The sequence below is a fragment of the Coturnix japonica genome, chromosome 13 (assembly GCF_001577835.2).
Source record: "Coturnix japonica isolate 7356 chromosome 13, Coturnix japonica 2.1, whole genome shotgun sequence".
Lineage (NCBI taxonomy): Eukaryota > Metazoa > Chordata > Aves > Galliformes > Phasianidae > Coturnix > Coturnix japonica.
In genome coordinates this window covers 2,233,483-2,251,682 of record NC_029528.1, presented here as the reverse complement: position 1 = coordinate 2,251,682, position 18,200 = coordinate 2,233,483, and the positions used below count along the sequence as shown (strand labels likewise).

The following is an 18,200-nucleotide window of genomic DNA, read 5'->3' as shown; positions in this document are numbered from 1 at the left end:
ACTGGGACGTTCAAGGCCTGCCAAGCATCCTGTATTGTAAACAGCACAACTCTGTTACAGTACCACAAGTGAAAAGCTGCTGGTATCTGCGCTTGTGGTTCAGTGTTCAGCTTACCCTGGATTCTTATAAGCAACAAATCCATCTCTGTGCATGAAGTCAGCGCTCAGGATACGCTGGTTTCATCCTTGAAGTGCCAGTTCTAAAGGAGCTGTAGTTGTGCTCAGTGGTAGAAGCCTGCAAATGCTTCCTTGGGGTGTTGGTCAGCAGCAGCTGCTGCCTCTTTGGTGCCTCCCTGTTCTGTAAGATGAGGAAGAGACAGAGGCAGTTTAGTTTGTCCTTCTTGTAGCCTTGCTTCTACTGTTTGCATAAAGCACTCGTGGCAGGAATTGCTAATTCTGAAAACAGCTTGCCTAAGAAATAACCCTTTGTGGTCAAATCCTGGAATGGTGAAGTAAATGGTGTTGGATTCTGCTCCAGGATGGTGCCAGTTGGCTGCTGGGATGAGGAGTTTGCCCAGAACTGATGGTGCTGTGGCAGCATGGAACAGTGTGTGAAAGGGCCGACTCTGTGCTCAGGGCATTACAGAGCTGTGACAAACATTGATGTTAGGAGCCTCGTTCATCATTAGGCATCCGTACAACTTGCTTTCTCTGGTTGGATTCCCCTGTAGTGCTGGCTCAGGCTTAGCCCCAGTTCTCTGCCTGATGTGCCTGGCAGTGCAGGAAAACACCTGTTTTAGTCTCTGATGGTACAAGCTGTAGAGGGACCTTCTGCAGGAGGCTGCTGTGGGTACAGTGCAGCTGCTGCATGGGTTTTCTTCTGCTTGAACCTGCTGCTGTCTCCTGTATCAGCAGGCAGCCCTGAAATGAGGACACTGCCCAGGCTCCCAGTGCTGAACCTGATGTTACTGACTGGTACGGTGCCGCATACACACTTCTTTCTCAAGTCGTGGCCTAAGCAGGGGGTGCTGCTCTTGGCTGAAGTGATGAAATGGGGGCACTTGGGGGGAGGGGGTAGGAACTCATCAGTAGTGATCAGTTGATGTGGAAGGAGGTATTGTTCCTTCTTTATGGCTTACAGGTTCAGCCTCACCTGCTGAAGGCTACTGGAAGTTGTGCTAAAATGCCTAAACATAAAGGTACAAGAACATTTCTTCAGCTCTAAGAAGCAAGTAATGCACACTGTGATAGGATTATCGTTTCCAGTGGCCTATTCTGAACAGCCAGCCTGGCAATTACTTTATTTATAAAGCTATAAACATATTTTTGAACATAAAAGCCAAAAAAATACAAACTCGGTGAAGTAAAAAAAAATTACAACAAATGATGGATAATCATTGGACAAATGAAAGGACAGCTGCAAAACATTGATCCCTGCTACATACAGACAGTGGTTTCACTTGGTTTAATGAAGTGGTATTTCCATGACTTCTACATTCAAACTGCTTTAGGAACTCAGACGTGTCAGTGGAGAGAAGCTGAGATTGTTGTAACAACTGGAAAAACCAATTTTTTTCTGTGATTAAAACCTTCAGGGCGATGTTTTCCTTCCATTAAGAAAGCACACGAGCACAAAGTGGTGACACTTCATAGAGCGTTTCTGAAGGTTCCTTTGGCACTGCTAATGTAACTGTGTTTTGGCACTGTTAACCATGGGGTGTGTGTATGAAGCTGGTCAGCTGCTGTGTTGTCTCAGCAATGGGCAGCTCTGAGGTCTCTTAGTTGTTTTGGGGTAAGATTGAGGTTTTCTCAGCTGTGCCATAAGAGCAATTGGGGAACAGCAGAGGCTGAGACGGTGCTGTGTTGGTGTGAGATGTTGAGGAGCACGTTGTGTACCTGCGTGTGACTGTGGGAATGCCCACTAATGTGCAGTGAATGCATGTGGGAGGGCTCCCATGGAAGGGAAGGCAGGTCTCACCAGGGAGGCTGTGCAGGAACTGAGCAGCAGTGATGAGAGGAGGCTGTAACAGATGGGCCTGTTCCCTATCAGCACACCCTGACCAAGGCAGGCAGTGTGGGTTCCATGGAGGGGCTGCGAGTAGCATTGAAATAGATGAAGTCCTAACGAGCTCTGAAATGAATGAGGGCTGTTAGTGCTACCTGGTCCTCAGTCACAACATGTAGTTTAATACTGGTCAGGACTTTCCCTTACATTTCCTCTGCTGTTACTCAGAGATGTCTGGTATTTCTCTATACCCATCTTTGCTGCCGAGTTACATTTCATCCAGCCCTGGAATACCAGGCAGGTACTGCGTTATCCCAGCTTTACACCCTGTTCTGCCCAATAACGGGTGCAGTGTGGCCCATCTGTCAGCTGTGGCTTTTACAGCAGTTGTCCCTTGGGCAGCACCTTCCATCAGAGGCTCAGAGTGAAGAACTGTGAGCCAAGACTAAGCTTTTTTTTAAGGTTTACATATGTAATGTGCAGTCAGAAGAGTCTGTGTCAGGTCTGGGCATGGCTGAGCTGCTGTGCTCAGTGCTGGGCCGTGCTGCTGTGTGAGCCTGCTGAAATAACTTAAAGATGAGTGTGTGGTGTGTGAGCAAGGGCTGCACTGTGAGCTGTGAGTGCAGCGCGTGCAGCTGGTGGGCGCTCCAGGTAACGCTGCTTCTTAAGGGCTGGAACAGCTCTAAGTCTGTGCACGTGGCTTTCGATCAGTGCTTCTGAAGTTACATTTACACAGAAGGGGAATAAAGTAACAGGTTTGGGTGGGTCCTCTAAGCTACAACGAGTTAAAGATCTATGTAAGCAGAAGTACCTAAATGGGGGAATGAGCCCAGAGATGCTGCAGAGCAGTGAGAGGTCTTGTCTTGTTCGGTGATGTCCAGTCTGATGCATGAACTTGTTTAAAAGTGGAGTCCAATGGGGGAAAAAAAAAGTGACTTTTTGTTTTAAGAAAAAAAAAAACCAATAGAAAAATATTTTTGTACATTATAAAGGGCATTTTCAGTCCCTCGCGGCTCTACAATAATGTGACCACGTGATTCGTAGGCACTGCTCTAAAACCTGGCTGTAAAGTACAAAAAATAGAGCCCTCCTCCCTCAGTTTGCTGGTTTTTCAGCAGCCTAAAATCCATCTCTTTGGAGCAGGAAAAGATTCACACCAAACCAGAGTGCGGTCTGTGTGCCCAGAGTGTAAACATGGGGATATGGGGTGTTTGGTAAGTCAGCATTTACATCAGCCTGTGGAGACCAGGATCTGCCCACAGCTCAGTGTGAGATACCAGAACATGGTCGTGATTCTCAGGCTGGAGGGAATGGCTTCACGTGTGGCATCGTGGTGAGGGAGATGTTAGAAAAAGCCTGGATAAGCTCTTCAAAAAGTCAGGCACCAAATCAGCAAGAAACGTTTCTGCTCTTGCAGAGGGTGAGAACGGCCTGTGAGCAGAGTGAGGGCAGGGCCTGAGTGCGTGGGGCTCAGCTCCATCCCGCAGCCTGGCCTCGGGCTGTGCTGAGTTAAGGGGAAGCAGTTTGAGGCTCCCAGCCCATCGCATGCAGGTCTGGCTGTGTGGATCCGCAGCAACCAAAAGGCAGCGGGCAGACCCTGCTGACATGGGGGCAAATCCTCCACCCTGCACACAGACCATCACCTGTAAACAGCACCTTCCTGTTCTCCAACAGGAGGTTTAAAGCACACATCTCGTTTGTTTAAATATTCCTCTCTCATCCAGTCATTCCAGACAGTGAACATGGCTACAGTTCAGTTTCAGACACGAGGGCTTTAACATAAGGCTCCTAGTCCAGCTTTCCAGCTCTGTGCCATAACAGCTACAGGAGGAGAACAGATAAAGCGGCTCGGAAGGCGGAATGTTGAAGGCAGTGTTAGATCGAGAGCAACTACCACCTACTGCAAGCTGGGAGCTGTGCTGGCTGCCACGCTCATAGGTAATGCATAACAAGAAAAACCCCAGACAAACCAAAAAGCAGCACAGGGCGGGGACAAAAGGCTCATTTACTCATCAGCACTTCCAATTTCGGCCAGTTTTGTGTTTGGTTGGTTGTTTTTAAAACCTTTATAAGAATCACTTTGCTATCTTTAACCACCACCCTCCCCCCAAGGAACCCAGCACCCTCCGGTCGCTCTGTTGCTTAACTGGGCAGTGATACGGGCCGCTTCTCTGGTCCTTGTGAGCGGGGCAGCGCGGTGCCGGCTCTCAGCCAGCGGCTGGATGCGGGACCGCTACGTGCCCGTGGAAGAGGGATCTGCGGGAACGGGGGAGCAGCCGGAGCTCGGTGTGGAGGAGCGGGCGGCAGCTGCGACGGGAGCGGAGACGGGGCCGGGGTCGGTGTGTGCGCTGTGCGTGGAGTCTGCGGGGGCTGCGAGCTTGTCTGAAGGGAAAGCGGAGGGTACGCGTTGGAGTGCGTCCGGGGGGGAGGGAGGGGAGTCTATAGCACTTCCATCGGAAGAAACTGGGCTGGCACAGCGTCCTTCTCCTTGTAAGTACCGAATGCACTTCTTTTTCCTCCTACGAACAGTGAAGAGAGTTATCTGTAAATGAAGGGTGAATTTAGTCACGGAACGCCGAGCAGACGCGGGGCGGGGGGAGACCGGCAGCGACCGCCAGGGGGCGCCCGTACAGCGGCAGCAGCAGCGGAGCTCCGGGCCGGCAGCGTCACCCGATGGGCTGCGGCCGCTGCTGCTGTGCGGGGCGGCACCGAGTGCGCAGCGACTGTGAGCTGCTCCTACAGCAAAGCACGGCAGCACCGACTGTACTGAGCGCTACTACCGCAGCAGCTCAGGGCAGCTCCGACACACAGAGCACCGCGGATGTCACCGAACAGCGGTGAGGGAGCAATTCCCTGCTCCACGCACCGATAAAGGTGACAGCAGGCAAAAAGAACAACCTTCCTTCTGCACCGACTGAGGAAACATCCCATGGAGAACACGCTGATCAGGCACACAGCACTTTGATCTGACTAATGAACTGCACAGTGATGGAATATGCACTAAGTAGCCCAGTATTAAACACCGCTTTGCACTGGCTGCGGACAAGAGGAATGGCAGTACTGCTGTCAGTGGCATCGTCAGCTGGGGTGACCCAATTAACGCGGCACTAAACACGGCAGTGCAGCTGAAAGGAACATGGAACACTACGTGGGCTGTGGGCTCCCAGAGCAGCCGAGCCCCAGGATGAGCTGCACATCCTAATGACAGACCAGGAGTAGCTGCAGGACAGAACCTCCATCACCTCCATGTGGGATGGCAGAAACCTATCAATCAGTTGATGATTCATTGACTCAATGTGATTTAAAATGATGGAGAAGCAGCAGATTTGATACTAAAGCTTGCATGGCTCCGCTACGGCTAAAAGGACGTATCCCTGTCCCTTAGGAACTACAGCGCCCTGCAGCATTTCGTCCTGGCCTAAAGGTGAAGCCTCCAGCCAGCAGCACCCATCTGTCACCAGTTACTGTTGTCCTGTGGTGTGGGAAGCTCAGATGGGAGCTGCTCTCTACAGTTTGCGACCACTGCAGGGAGGACAGAAGCCCTGGAACTGGCAGCAGTGCGTTAGTACAGGCAATTGTGGGAAAGGTGTGTCTGAGTAGTTTGAGAGGCAAAAGTTAAACAAAAAAGCATGCTAAGGTCTACAGACTCAGCAGGCCGCGTTAACTGGAAGCAATGCAGAGAGTTAGAGCTGAAGCTGAATGAGGAGAGTTCAAATGAAGTCACAGAATTGGAATTGCTTGGGTTGGAAGGGACCTTTAAGGCCCAAAGTGAGCAGGGAAACCCACAGCTCCATCAGTGCTCACAGACATGCAGCCTGACTTGGGCTGCTTGCAGGGATGGGGAAACCTCAGCCTAAGGATTCCTCAGCCAAACCTCCTTGCTGATGCCCAGGGCTCTGTGATCCACCAGGCCTGGGAGGCACCCGTCCTCACTGAGCCCACATCATCCATGAGTGACCCAGTGACCCCACACTGGTGGGGATCTGCTCCGGGATTCAGATTTGGATGGACTGAGTGATTTCAGGCTGCAATAAGCACATTCATTTGGGGTCATGCCCTGGAAACCCAAGGTGTGGAACATTTGCAAACCAGCTCCTTGCTTGGGGTTTTCCCACCCCATGCTGGGTGCTGCAAACCAACAAGGTGCACCTCGACATAAATGGTTACCTACAGGGTAAATAGGAAAAACCTCAGGAAAATTAGCAAAGACCTTCACAACTCCCAACTGGCCCTCAAGGGGGGGTTGTAAATGGGTGGAAAGCCCCACACCACGGTCACAGAGGCAGACCTGGAAATAAGCTTTTAACACCAGGGATGCTGATTGGCATCACACAGTCACTGCCCATGGCAGCTCAGGGACAACAGCCCGCATGGGAGCCTGGAGCCCTGCAGGAGCATCCCTGGGTGTGCAGAGGAGCAGAGAGCAGCGCCAGCCCCGCAGCCCAGGAGAACCCCGCGAGGTGGAGATGTGATACACACCTGCACGGGCCGCACCAGTCCGTTTGTTGGTTGAGGCCAAAGCGAGCTCTGCATTTCTTAGGAGAGGCAGGATCTGAACACAGAAGCATGCGTGGCGCAGAATGGGCAAGGCAGAGGCACAGAGAGGAGGAGGAGCAGAAGGAAGAAAAGAGGCAACATCATTTCAGCCGCTTAACACACCACTAACAGACTACAATCCCGAGTTTTGTTTCTGCAACAGAATGGTGGTGGCACCATTTCTCCTGTAAAAAAAGTGATTGTTAGGGGAAAAAAAACACATCAGTGATTGCAGTGCTGGGGGATGGGGGGGGTTGGGAAGCAGCACCCAGCTGGGCTGCAGGACACTGCCAGGAAATTCACAGCTTTTGTGACACCTCCACGTTCCTAAAGGCTGGGAGAGCTGCCAGGTGACAGAGCTGCTGCCTGCTCCGCCAGCCCTATGGCAGCACTGGACAAGGGCACCTTCCTGCCCGCAGCAGCAGTGTGTGCTGATGGGCGCTCACCTGGATGCTCTGCATAACAGCAGTAATGTACACATGCAGATCAGCACTCAACAGTATCTCATCGTTTCAGTTTCCACAAGCTACTCGTGTTCTAATTCAAGCTGATCTGTGAAAAACTGACAGAAATGCTGATTTTCTGTCTCACGAAATGCACAGATCATTGGTTAAGATCGGGAGAATGAAAGAAAATATGGCAAAGCGTGGAAAACAACTGCGTGGGATCACCCGTCCCACACAAAAGTGCCCACCGAGGGCTGCACGGCTCAGCACTGCAGCATTTACCTGAGTTGGAGTCCTGCTGCTTTTCCCGTGTCCGCCTCTTCTTTTTCCCCTAGGAAAGCCAAGGAAAAGCCCATCAGCCCGTGCTCCCAGTGCTGGGGATGGACGGGGCAGAGCTGCTCTGAGCTCTGGGGAATGTACCCAGGGAAATCCCAAAGCCACCAGCAGGGTGAGTGCCCCCACATCCAGCACTGCCGGCAGTAGGGCTCATGTCTACACATCTGCAGGAGCTCAGAGATGGAGCCACATCTCTGCCATCACCCCACTGCATTCTCAGCTTTCCTCCCCCAGCTCAGCCCCCCCATTCACAATGCAGCATGACTAAAGAGCTGCAAGACAGAGCTGCACTGAATGCAGTTCCACACTGGCTCCTCCTTGCAGGACATTGGTTTGAACATCACCCGGCTCTCCTGCTCCATTCGAAGCACTACAGGAGGTTCTGCTTACACAACACAGCACAGATCTCACATTTTCTTCACCCCCCCAACAGCAAAAGAGCGCTAGGCCCAGATTTCCTCCCTGTCGACCTCAGGGAGGAGGGCACCCAGAGGCTGGAGCAAATCTGGCCGCTGTGGGGAGCGCGGCTCACGGGGCTCCTCTGCCCTCTGTCTTTTTGTATGACTTCTTGTGGTTTGAGTGAAGGTGGAAAGCTCTGCGCTGCGGTGAGCTCTTTCTTCAGTGTGGGAGCAACTGTATTTCCTGCCTAATAGCCGAGTCACGTGCAGCAGAGGTGACCTACATTCCTCCTCCTCCTCCTCCTCGCTGGGGCTCCAGATAGAACAGCAGCTCCTGCAGCGACCATGAGACCTGGAGCTGCTCACAACTGGAGGGAGAGCTGCTGTGCTCTGAGCCTGGATGTGTGCTGGCTGGGAAAGAGGAACTCCTGCAAGAGGAGAGAAGCAGGAGGGATGGGATTTCCATGCAGGACATACTTGGCTTGAAGGACAATGATGCCCGGCTCACAGCGCTGCTGCTGCCCTCTAGGGATGCCCATAGAGGAGCACTCCTGGGTGCTGCCCCAGATTCTCCATTGACATCCTGGGTCTCAGACAGCTCTCACCCTGCAAAGCTGCACGTGGAAGCCGAGCTCCCAGCAATTTACTTATTGCTAATTATTACGCCTGTGTAAGGACATTATGATGATTTCTGGCTATTTGAGGATGTTTTGGTTGATTTTGGGCTTTTTGAACAGTGCTTGAAGGAGGGCTCCAAGCACAGCTCCGAGACTGTGGCTGCGAGGGAACCACTGGAACCTGGATGGAGCAGCACAGCCCAGCGACAGGCAGATATTCAACAGCCCTCTGCACCCTGCCCCAGGTCTCTAACGATCTCGTTAGGCAGGGCTCTCTGCATGCGAGATCAAAACAGTTGAGAAAGCCACTAGAAAAAGCTGCATCCCATGCTTCTGCAGCACTGGAAGCTCACTTATTGCCTTGCTATTCTACTATTAACATAGCAAAGAGGGAATGAATTCTCTTCATGCTGACTTCTCAGCGCTCCAGCCCTGCACATTTAGGTGGGATGTGGCACAGAGCAATGGGCAGAGCATGCACGTTGATCTGCTGTCCCTCTCTGCTGCAGGAGCTTTCCTTTTTCTTCCCTTTTGAACATGGATTTTTAATTTTCTTAGCAACACCCTTACTTGGGAATCAGCCTCTCCAAGGAGCCGGGGCCAGCCTGCAAACTGGCAGAGCAAGCAGCGCTGCTGTCTGCACTTACTACAGCTGCATTTGAATACTTTGAACACGGTGTGCTTGGTTTGCTCAGCTGTGGTGGCCCTGTGGGATCAATGTCCCAGCAGGGCAGGTGGTGGCTCTGTGACCATCACCCTGCAGGGCAGCACAGGGAGCCCAGGGCTGGGGCACAGTATTGCTGCCCTATGGATGCAGCCCTATGAGAGGTCCCAGAGTTGGACCGAGCCCCTGCCAGGCTGAGCTCAGCACTCATCTCATGCAAAGCAGCTTCTCTTTTCCTATTTTGCATTTTTAAATCTTATTTTCCACAATTATTATGCTCCTGTCAACAGACGGAGCTTTCCAAACATCATTCAAATCACTTAAAAGTTCTCTTTTTTTCTGGTTCTGTTTCCTTGGTCACTAAACAACAGTGGCAGCTGCAGAGTTACAACATTCGTACCACAGATGAGCCACGTGGAGCAGCCAAAGGGATGTTCAAACCAATAACACAATATTTCTATACACATATTTCTATACAAACCATCCCCACCGAAACAGGATTACCAGGGATAACTGGCACCCGTTTTTCCCCCTCCCTCCATGGGTCATTTTTAGGCAGCATCACTCACGTAGTTGTCCCGTGCGGACCAGCCGGGGTAGAGCTGCATGTGGAGCTGCCGTTCCTTGCGTGCCAGCTCGTAGTACTTGGCCTGCTCCTCCCGGGACAGCGCGTGCCACTGTGGGGACAACACAGCACTGAGCCTGCCCCGCCATGGGGGCAATGCACTGCAGGGTGTGAGGGGAGAGAGAGCATCCCAGAGCAGGTACAAGGGATGGGGATGCTGTACTGGAGCTGCTACAGGTCTTGTAGGGCACCTTGCAGCCACAACATTGCTGTTGGGATACAAGATTTCCCTCCCACTTTTGGGGCTCTCTACCGGCTGCTCACAGCCTGAGGACGTGCAATGCCTCCAACACCCCCAAAATTCCAATCTCCATTAGAGTGATGGGAGAAATTCTCCCCTGCTCCCCTCATGTCCCCAGTCCCAAAACCCTGGGGACCCCCACCTGCCCTTACCCTCCTTCCCAGGATCTGGTTGATGGCCGCGCTCTCCTTCAGCGTGCATTCAGCAATGACCTTCGCCCTCATCTCTTTCATATACAACATGAAAGCATTCAGGGGCTTCTTGATAGTGGGCTTCTTGGCTTCCTTCTCTCTCTTTGGTTCTGGCTGAGGTTTCCTTGGCAAGGACAAAAGGAGCAGTCAGTGCCAGAGCCACTCAGTGTCACTGGATGATCTGTGGGCATCACCCAATGTGACACCAGAGCAATGGCACAGATAGGAGCCCTGACCAGAACTCACATGTTGCGGTCATAGTGCTCCATCTCCTGCTTGCCTGAGTGGGGCACGATGGCGGGGTGTGGGATGCCAGTGGTGTGCATGCCGGAGCCCAGCATCAGCGGGTGAGTGAACCTGCAATGGAGATGGGGTGAGCAGCACTCAATGGGGCAGCGGGGCGCTGGGGGCCGTCCCTTGGTGGCTCTCCGGAGCAGCAGAAGCAGACGGCAAGCAGAGGGCACAGAAAGCAGAACAAGGGCAGAACGGACCCAGGGGGGCTGCACAGGATGGGAGTGGGGCTTTGGCATCACTTTGCTGTTCCCAGCAATGCTGCCGTGCCGCTCCCCAGTGCTTTCAACCTGTGTTTCAGACACTCAGATCTCTGTTGCTGCAATATCTTATTAGTGCTGTAGGAAGAAACAACAAACTCAACCCAACATTTGGATTTGAGAGATTAGGACCACCCCACAGAAAAAAGCATAAGTCTGAACATGAACTAACTGCAACTCTAGGAGGTGCACCTTGCCTGAGCAATGCTCTCCACCAACACAGGATGAGATCATCAGAGGTCTCGCTGCCTTTCAGGCCTCATTAGCTCCCTCGAGCTGCTGAGGGTAAAGCCAGAGCCGCCGGCTCTGCCAGGCCTGCCACGCTCTGACTGCAGCTCAAGAGGGCAGAATTGCCCATGGGAGGTGAACTGCTCGTTAGATATGCTGGCACAGAAAGAAAAGCTGTTTAATTTAATCCACCAGCACAGTCTGATCCTTATCTGGCCAGGTGTACTGCCTGTCTGCAGCAGCGCTGGAAAACCCAGCCCCATGTGAGCGGGAACCCCTGTGCCACACCTGGGGGCTGCAGGGCCCCAAAGGGAACCGACAGCACATCCCTGCCCTGCGCCATCGGGGCTAAAAAAAGTGATGCCCCAAGAGCGAGGTGGGCTGGCAGCACCATCCTGCCCTGCTGCACAGATAGAGGTTTGTGTGGATAGAGGGCTTGCATAGTTTTCCTGTGGGAACCCTTTGCTGACTTCAGGACAACATGAAGCAGAAGCAAAGCTGGTGTGGGAGCAGCCGGAGCAGGGACACGCCACTGCCCTGCCCATCAGCACACCCTGAGGTACCAGGCTCTGAGGCTCCCAGCTATGGGATGCATTCTGCTCCCTGGGACATCAGTGGGGCTGGGGGACCTGTAACCACAAAGCAGACAAACTACGGAGAACAGAGCAGCAGAGATGCAGATGGTGCAGGATTGAGCTCACTGCTTGGGGCTGGCGATGCTGCAGGAGCACAAAGCAGCCCCCAATCCTGCATGGGGCTGGAGCGGGCACAGGGCAGCATGGGGCAGGCATGGGCTGCTGTGTATCAGCTGCAGACCTCAGACTTGTTTAGATGTGACGCCAGCAGCTGCCCACTGCTTGTCCTGCTTTTAAGGCTGAAACCAAGGAAAATGCGCTGCTCTTTGCAAAGCAAAACTCGGCGGTGCATACAACACCATGGTCAGAGATGAGGAGCGATGGGTTTCACCCCTGTTTTCAGTGCTGAGCTGAAGGCAGGCTCTCTGGCTTTGCTTTTTTGACCTGTGCTGATGACAACCCAGTCGCTGAGCATCCTCCCTGGCCGCTCGCTGCTCCCGGGGCCATCCGGGCACTGCCCTGACTGGCTGGGCTGCAAGCTGCTCCCGCACACACTGCAAGCTGCGGGCGCAGAGCCGCTCCCGGCCCCACATACTCACCTGGAGAAAGAAGCCCCAGCAGAAAGCGCTGACGAATACGGCTGTCTAAATCCACATGACGGGAGCGGATAGACAGACTGGCTCTGCCTGGGATCGGGAAGAAAGAGTCTATCAAGTATCCACAGCTGCGTGGCTGTTTCCTAAAGATCCCCTTTCCTAGCGGGGCCTGGAGCAGTGGGGTCCAAGAGGGGGCTCGGTGCCCCTGCTCTGTGCTGCTCTGGGCACTGTGGGGTTTGGGGTCTGCTCAGAGAGCTCCCTGTAGGGGTTGGATCCACACCTGACTCCCCTCCACCCCCACTTTGAGAAACTATCTTGTGTCCTGTTGCAGTGCTGAATACAAAGGTGGGCAGAAGAGATTAGAGATACTGCTATTGCACAGAATAAACTGCTTAAAAAATAAGGAAGGATTGTTTGGCCAAAGAGCTGAAGGCTGCTCAGCACCTCCCTGCCTGGCCCTGGGGGGACGCAGCTCCGCCACCCTGCACTGCCCCCTGAAGTTCGCCTCTGTTTGCAAACAAGCCCAAAGCCGGGTGCTGTGCTTCTTTTAAAGTTGTTTCTAGTGGGAACCGGGCACGCACCAGAGCTGGAGCTGGGAATTGTTTTGAAGATAGTCAAATAAACCTGAAGGAAGTTCCTGGTTGCTCTCAGCAAGGGAAAGCCCCCACGTTTTCATATGGAGATAGCTCCAACACACCTCACTGTGCTCTGTCGGGCTGCCAGGAGATGCTCCCAGCCCAAAACCACAAGTGGAAACCCAGACACCTGGGGAGGGTGAGACGGGATGGCCAAACCCCAAAGCACTGAACCCTTAATGCAGCCACACCGGTGCTGCTCTGCTGTGACATGCAGCACTGCCCTACGAATGGCACCAGCTCCTTCCAGCCCAAAGAACCCGAAGCCTCCTGGTATCATGGGGTGTGTTGTAATCATGGCCCTGATGCACTGTACGGGGCTTTGCAGGGTTTCTGCTCTGCAGAGCTGAACCCACAGCACAGGATGCCCCAGTGGTGGGAGCAGTGCTTGGAAAATGCGATGTATGGGGTGCAGTGGCTGTCACCAGGCTCTTGTCCCCACTGGGGGCAAAGGGCATGGCAGAAGCCACTGGCCGTGTGCACTTCCCTGCTATCCCCATCTCAGCCCTGGCTCTGAGTGCTTTGGGGCTCTTTTCATGAATTTGGGGCAGGCAAGAGCAAGGGGAAAAGCCCTTCCAGACAGCACACTTTGATGCTGCTCCCTGTCCCTATCAGCTGCCACCAGCACAACGTGTGCTGCCAGTGAGCGGCTCCTGTTGCAGCTGCCATGTCCTCAGCACCCAGCCCTGCACAGGGACATGGGCTCCTGCCTCGCCCCGGCCACATGCAGCACACTCACAGCAGTGCCTGTTCCTCCTGAGGATGAATCACATCATACGAGGCATTAAGTCATCGCCCAAGAGGAGCACGTTTAGCACAGAAAGCAAAATGCCATCTCTTTGAAGCCGAACTCTGTATCAGAAGCCTCAGCCTCTGTTTCCTTGTGGTTAAATAACTGGAATATGAAATTCATAAACCAACCAAAAAGAAAAATAAAAAATTAATATTTCACTTTGTGTTTTCATGTTTGGTAACGTGCTTTCACACCTGGACGTCTCCAGAATCACAGGATCATTCAGGTTGGAAAAGATCCCTCAGATCCCAAAGTCCGACCCTACCCCACCGTATCACCAAAGAAGAAACTGTTCCTAACATCCAGCCTGGTGTCTCCATGGCACCCTCCATCACCAGCTGCATAGAGGCTGCCCGCTCTCTGCCCACCTCCTCATGCAGGCAGAGGCAGCACCATCCCAGTTGCAGGCAGAGCCACAGCACAACCTCACAGCTGTTCTGCGACACCGCAGCCCCCCATCCCACATGGAGTGAAGCCCCCTCCCCATCGCTCAGTACATGGAGGGGATACAGGGGGGTCTCAGAGCTGACCCCGCGCATCCCTGCACTCACCATCCCATGGAGGGCGTGATCTGGCCGACCCCAGCTGGGGGGAGCGGGTAGAAGCCGGGGATATCGGAGGTCTGGGAAGGCCGATGCACTGCTGGGAGAAGGGAGGAGGAGGTGAGATGGAGCCAGCACTGAAATGAACCCTCCCAGCCCCATCTTCTCCTCTGTGGGCACTGCTGAGCAGTGGGGGATGCACATGGAAATGCAATGCTGTCCCTACAGTCCTGGCCCATCTGTCAGCACTGGGAGCCTGAAAGCAACCAGGGGGGGATGCTCCATTAGGGATTCTCCACTGGGGAATGCTCCAGCAGCATCAGCACTTGCTCACCCAGCCCAGGAGAAGCAGGGATAGTTCACAGGTAAATTCTTCTGCAGTCTTGGTGCTCTCTGCCCTGCTCTAGGGCCAGCTCCATGTCTCAGCTCTCCAGCCTGGAGCAGCTGAAACCCTGTGCTGGGGCTGCCCAACAGCTGCCTGGGCACCGCCTGCATTTACTGCATGGGTGAGGAGCTGCAGCAGAGCACAGACCCAGAGATCTGGGATATTTGCAGGATTAATGATAAACAAGTATTTGGGAATGACATCACTGGATTCCAGATATCTCAGTAGGTGCTAACTGAACTTGATACATAACTGAACCAAAGGGAAAATGTGACTTAGTGTGAGAATTTACCCACATCTACACTTGGTTAAGACACAGCCCAGAGAGGAACGAAGCCCAAACCTCTGCACCTCTCGCACCTGAGGGATCTCTGCCTCCGCTAACCTGGAAATCTGCACGCTTCCCTTCCAGCTGCTGAAATTGGCGATTTGCTGAGCAAACTGCTAATAGATCTGGTAACTCTTCATGCTTCCCTGCTGAGTTTATGATGCTCGGGTGTCGGACCCAGCAGCTCTGTGGGCTCTGATGAGTCCCACATCCCTCCTGGATACACTGACCCAGCACTGTGAATGTGCTCGCTGCCACCTGAAACCCAGAGCAGCTCTCTGCAAACATCTGAGTGACTCTAACAGATGTGCAGGGATTCTGCTGCACTGACAGGAAGGTTTGATTTCACTCTCAGCCTGCAGCCCACAGGGAGAGGTGGTCAGGGGTGAGCTCCCCTGTGCAAGGCTCAGGTTTGACCTATCCATGCTGTACTTTGGGGGGTTGGCGCGTGCCGGACACGCACACACAGGTCCACCCAGCGCTCAGACACCGATCCTATTTAGTCAAAATATTTCCTGTTTCAAGCATTCATTTTCTCTAAATGACAACCTGACAGCAGTTTGGGTATGAGTCAAAGGAAAGACAACTTTCCATTTTCTGGTTGACTCTCTCACATCGCCCTGCGGGCTCCGCTCCAGCTTTCGGCTCGTGCGGCCACTGTGGCCGTCCTGCTGTGATGTCAGCCCTGGTTGGAGCCCCACAAGCCGTACCCCAAGCGGTGCGCAGTGCTGTGATCTCCACTGAAGATATGGTATGATAAGAGCAATATGGGTTACCTTGCTTCTGGCTGATGTCAGCGGGCAGATGGGGCGAGTGGGAGCCATGGCTGAAGTGGTCGTTGCTGTAGGGGATGAGCGGCGTGAGTGGGTGCACTCCATGGGACGGCTGCACGACAGGAACTTTGTTGGACTGCAAAGAGAAGGGAGGAAAGAGGGGGCTCAGGGCTGTGCTGCTGGAAGGAGGACTGCAGCAACCCCAGCACAGCCACCGCCCTTCTCTGCTTAATGGGCACATCCTGCAAGAGAAGCCCCAGATTAAGCAGAAGCAACAGCTGATGGCGATTGCAGATCAGCCCAAATAACACAAGGCTGCCAAAATCTAGAATTGTTATTTTCTAATTCATCTCCAGTATCATTTATCCCCGGATGAATGCTAACTGCATGTCACCCAACGCATTGCTCCAGTTTTCTGCTGCCCACACACACACACACACACACAGTCCCATGTGCTGCTTTGGTCTGAAGCTGGACTTTCACATCCTGCACATTCACTCTGAAAACTGTGCTCAGGCCTTTGCAGCTGCTCCTGTTAGCAGGACAGGGCTGGGGGGGCAGCAGCCCCTGCTGCACAATGTGGTACCACTGCATGGCAGAGCACGGACCCAGCCTGAAGGGCTGCATAGCTGTGAGCAGTGTTCACACACATGCACACACACCTGTGCACACATCTATGCACTTATCAGTGCACAAATCCATGCTCACACCTATACATACACATATGCACACACTTGTGTGCAAATCCATGCACGTATCATGCACACACTCATGCACTAACCTATCTAGAGAGCAGGGCTGGCAGCTGCTCAGCTCAGCTCCTGTCCTACTGGGGCATCTCCAGAGCACCACTGCTGCTTTCTGACAGCTCATCTCAGACCCCTGGGTTGATTCACCGCTGCCTTTCACTGGGTCACGATTTTGCTCAGACAGAGCAGCGTGCAGCCCTGCTGGCTCCAGGGAGGAACCCTGCAATGGGTTGGAGGTATTTAAGAGTGATGTGAACCAGGTGCATGTTGACTGCATGTGCTGGGATACAGCAGTGACTGTGCCCCCTCCCAGCACAAGCCACTTGGTCCTGCGCTGCCACCAGGTCACTGTGGTACCACCAGGTACCCAAGGTACCAGCAGGCCCCTGAGGTGTCCCAGCTCCCCACATACCCAGCACTGTGCAGGCATGGAGCTGCTGCCCATTGCCCAGGTGGGACTCACTGAGTGCAAAAGAGGAAGGGCCATGAGGAGGCAGCTCCCACTCTGCAGCAGAAAAGTGGCTTCAGCATCTGATGAGCAAGGAGACAATGCAGCCATGCTAATTGTTGAGGGACTAATTGCTGGCAAGGCAAAATGAGGAGACCTCACTGCTTACATGCTGAAATCTGGAAGTGATGGAGGCTCGATGTGAATGGAGGGACTCATTTCTGGCTGAGCAGAACTATTCAGGATTCATCTTTTTTTTTTTATTTTTTAATAAAATGTGGCTTTTTTGTTGGACAAATGGTGATTCGTTGTAACCAGAAGTTCTCAGAAAGCACCTCACGGCAGCAGGTATTTTGACTCATTGTTTCAGATGGAGATATTTCAGCACAGCGCACAGGAACGAGCACTTTGCTGCCTTGCAAGAGTTCAAAGTTTGGAGCCGATGCCAGAAAAATGCAGCAGAGATCAAATGGGAAATGGTTTCAGACTAGGGGAGGGAGATTTGGATTGGATATAAGGAAGGTGTTTGTTACACTAAGGGCAGCGAGGAACAGGTCCCCATCCCTGCAGACAGCCCAGGTCACACTGGGGGGCTCTGAGCTGTGGGTGCTCATTGCTCATTGCAGGAAGAGGGACCAGGTGGCCTTTAGAGGGCTCTTCCAACCCAAACCAAGATATGATTCCATGGTCCTATGATTAAAACCCAGAATTAGTGTGAAATGGCCAATACTAAGAATTTTCATGGACTATAATACAAAAAATATAGGTTTTAGCTGTGAAAATGTTAGAAAAAATACACATGGTTTTCTGCTTGGGTTAATTTAGGAGAAGAAAATGTTTTTTTTTTAAGAAGAAGTGAATTTTTGGTGATGCTGGGCAAAGCACACCTTGCTACAGCTCTAAGCATCCCAGCATCCAGCCAGTGCTGCCTCAGGGCTGGCCCCGGGCAAGATTTTGTATTAAGTTTTGTGTAGAAAACAAATCAGCACTAAACCAAAGCAGCACAACTATGCTGACCCCCCACCATGTGGTACCTGAGGAATGAAGAGCTATGGATGGACTTTGGTGGTTGCCCACTGAGCAGCCAGGTCTCAGTCTGGCCCCGCATTGCACAGGGCTGCCCCTTCCCACCATTTGTTTGTTAAAACAGAAAGAGAGAAAAGAGCAGACAGCTCTTGGAGTGAGCGTGTTAAAGAAGAGCCGACCACACAAACCAAACACAGGAGCTCATCTCACAAGGCCCATCTTGATCAGCTCTGTTGCACACAGGCACAAAGCATCCTTCCTAGGAATGACCCCTCACAGGCATGGGGGGTCCTTACACAAAGGGGACCTGAAACACAAGGGAGACACTGTGGGCCCCATGTGCACTGGGGAAGATGTGCTCTTAAGTGATCCAATGCATGGAGAGGATCCCGTGAACACTGGGTACAGCACGCACACAGGGACCGCATATACACAAGGTGCCCTATGCACACAGGTAACCCCATGTGCACAGGGGACCCTGTCCATATTGGGGACCCCATACGCTTTGGGAGCTATGGGAGGGGGCAGCCCCATGACCCCCCACAGGGGCACCCAGTTCACCTGGCTGGCAG

General features: G+C 53.1%; 1 protein-coding gene across 8 annotated transcripts in view; it reads right to left on the bottom strand.

Annotated features, from left to right (window-relative positions):
* Positions 1–1,188: 1,188 nt before the first annotated feature.
* TCF7 (transcription factor 7) overlaps positions 1,189–18,200 on the bottom strand; it is a 53,730-nt gene continuing 36,718 nt past the window's right edge. For 2 of the 8 annotated variants that reach the window (XM_015875889.2, XM_015875888.1), the window contains exons 4-12: positions 15,409–15,541; positions 13,929–14,019; positions 11,953–12,039; positions 10,246–10,356; positions 9,961–10,123; positions 9,512–9,619; positions 7,210–7,258; positions 6,425–6,497; positions 1,189–4,464 (exon numbers count right to left, since the gene is read on the bottom strand). In XM_015875889.2, coding sequence (XP_015731375.1) covers positions 4,179–4,464; positions 6,425–6,497; positions 7,210–7,258; positions 9,512–9,619; positions 9,961–10,123; positions 10,246–10,356; positions 11,953–12,039; positions 13,929–14,019; positions 15,409–15,541 — 1,101 coding nt within the window. In that variant the 3' untranslated portion in view covers positions 1,189–4,178. The remainder of the gene's footprint in view (positions 4,465–6,424; positions 6,498–7,209; positions 7,259–9,511; positions 9,620–9,960; positions 10,124–10,245; positions 10,357–11,952; positions 12,040–13,928; positions 14,020–15,408; positions 15,542–18,200) is intronic. The other 6 variants (XM_015875892.2, XM_015875893.2, XM_015875891.2 and 3 more) reach the window with 5 other exon arrangements.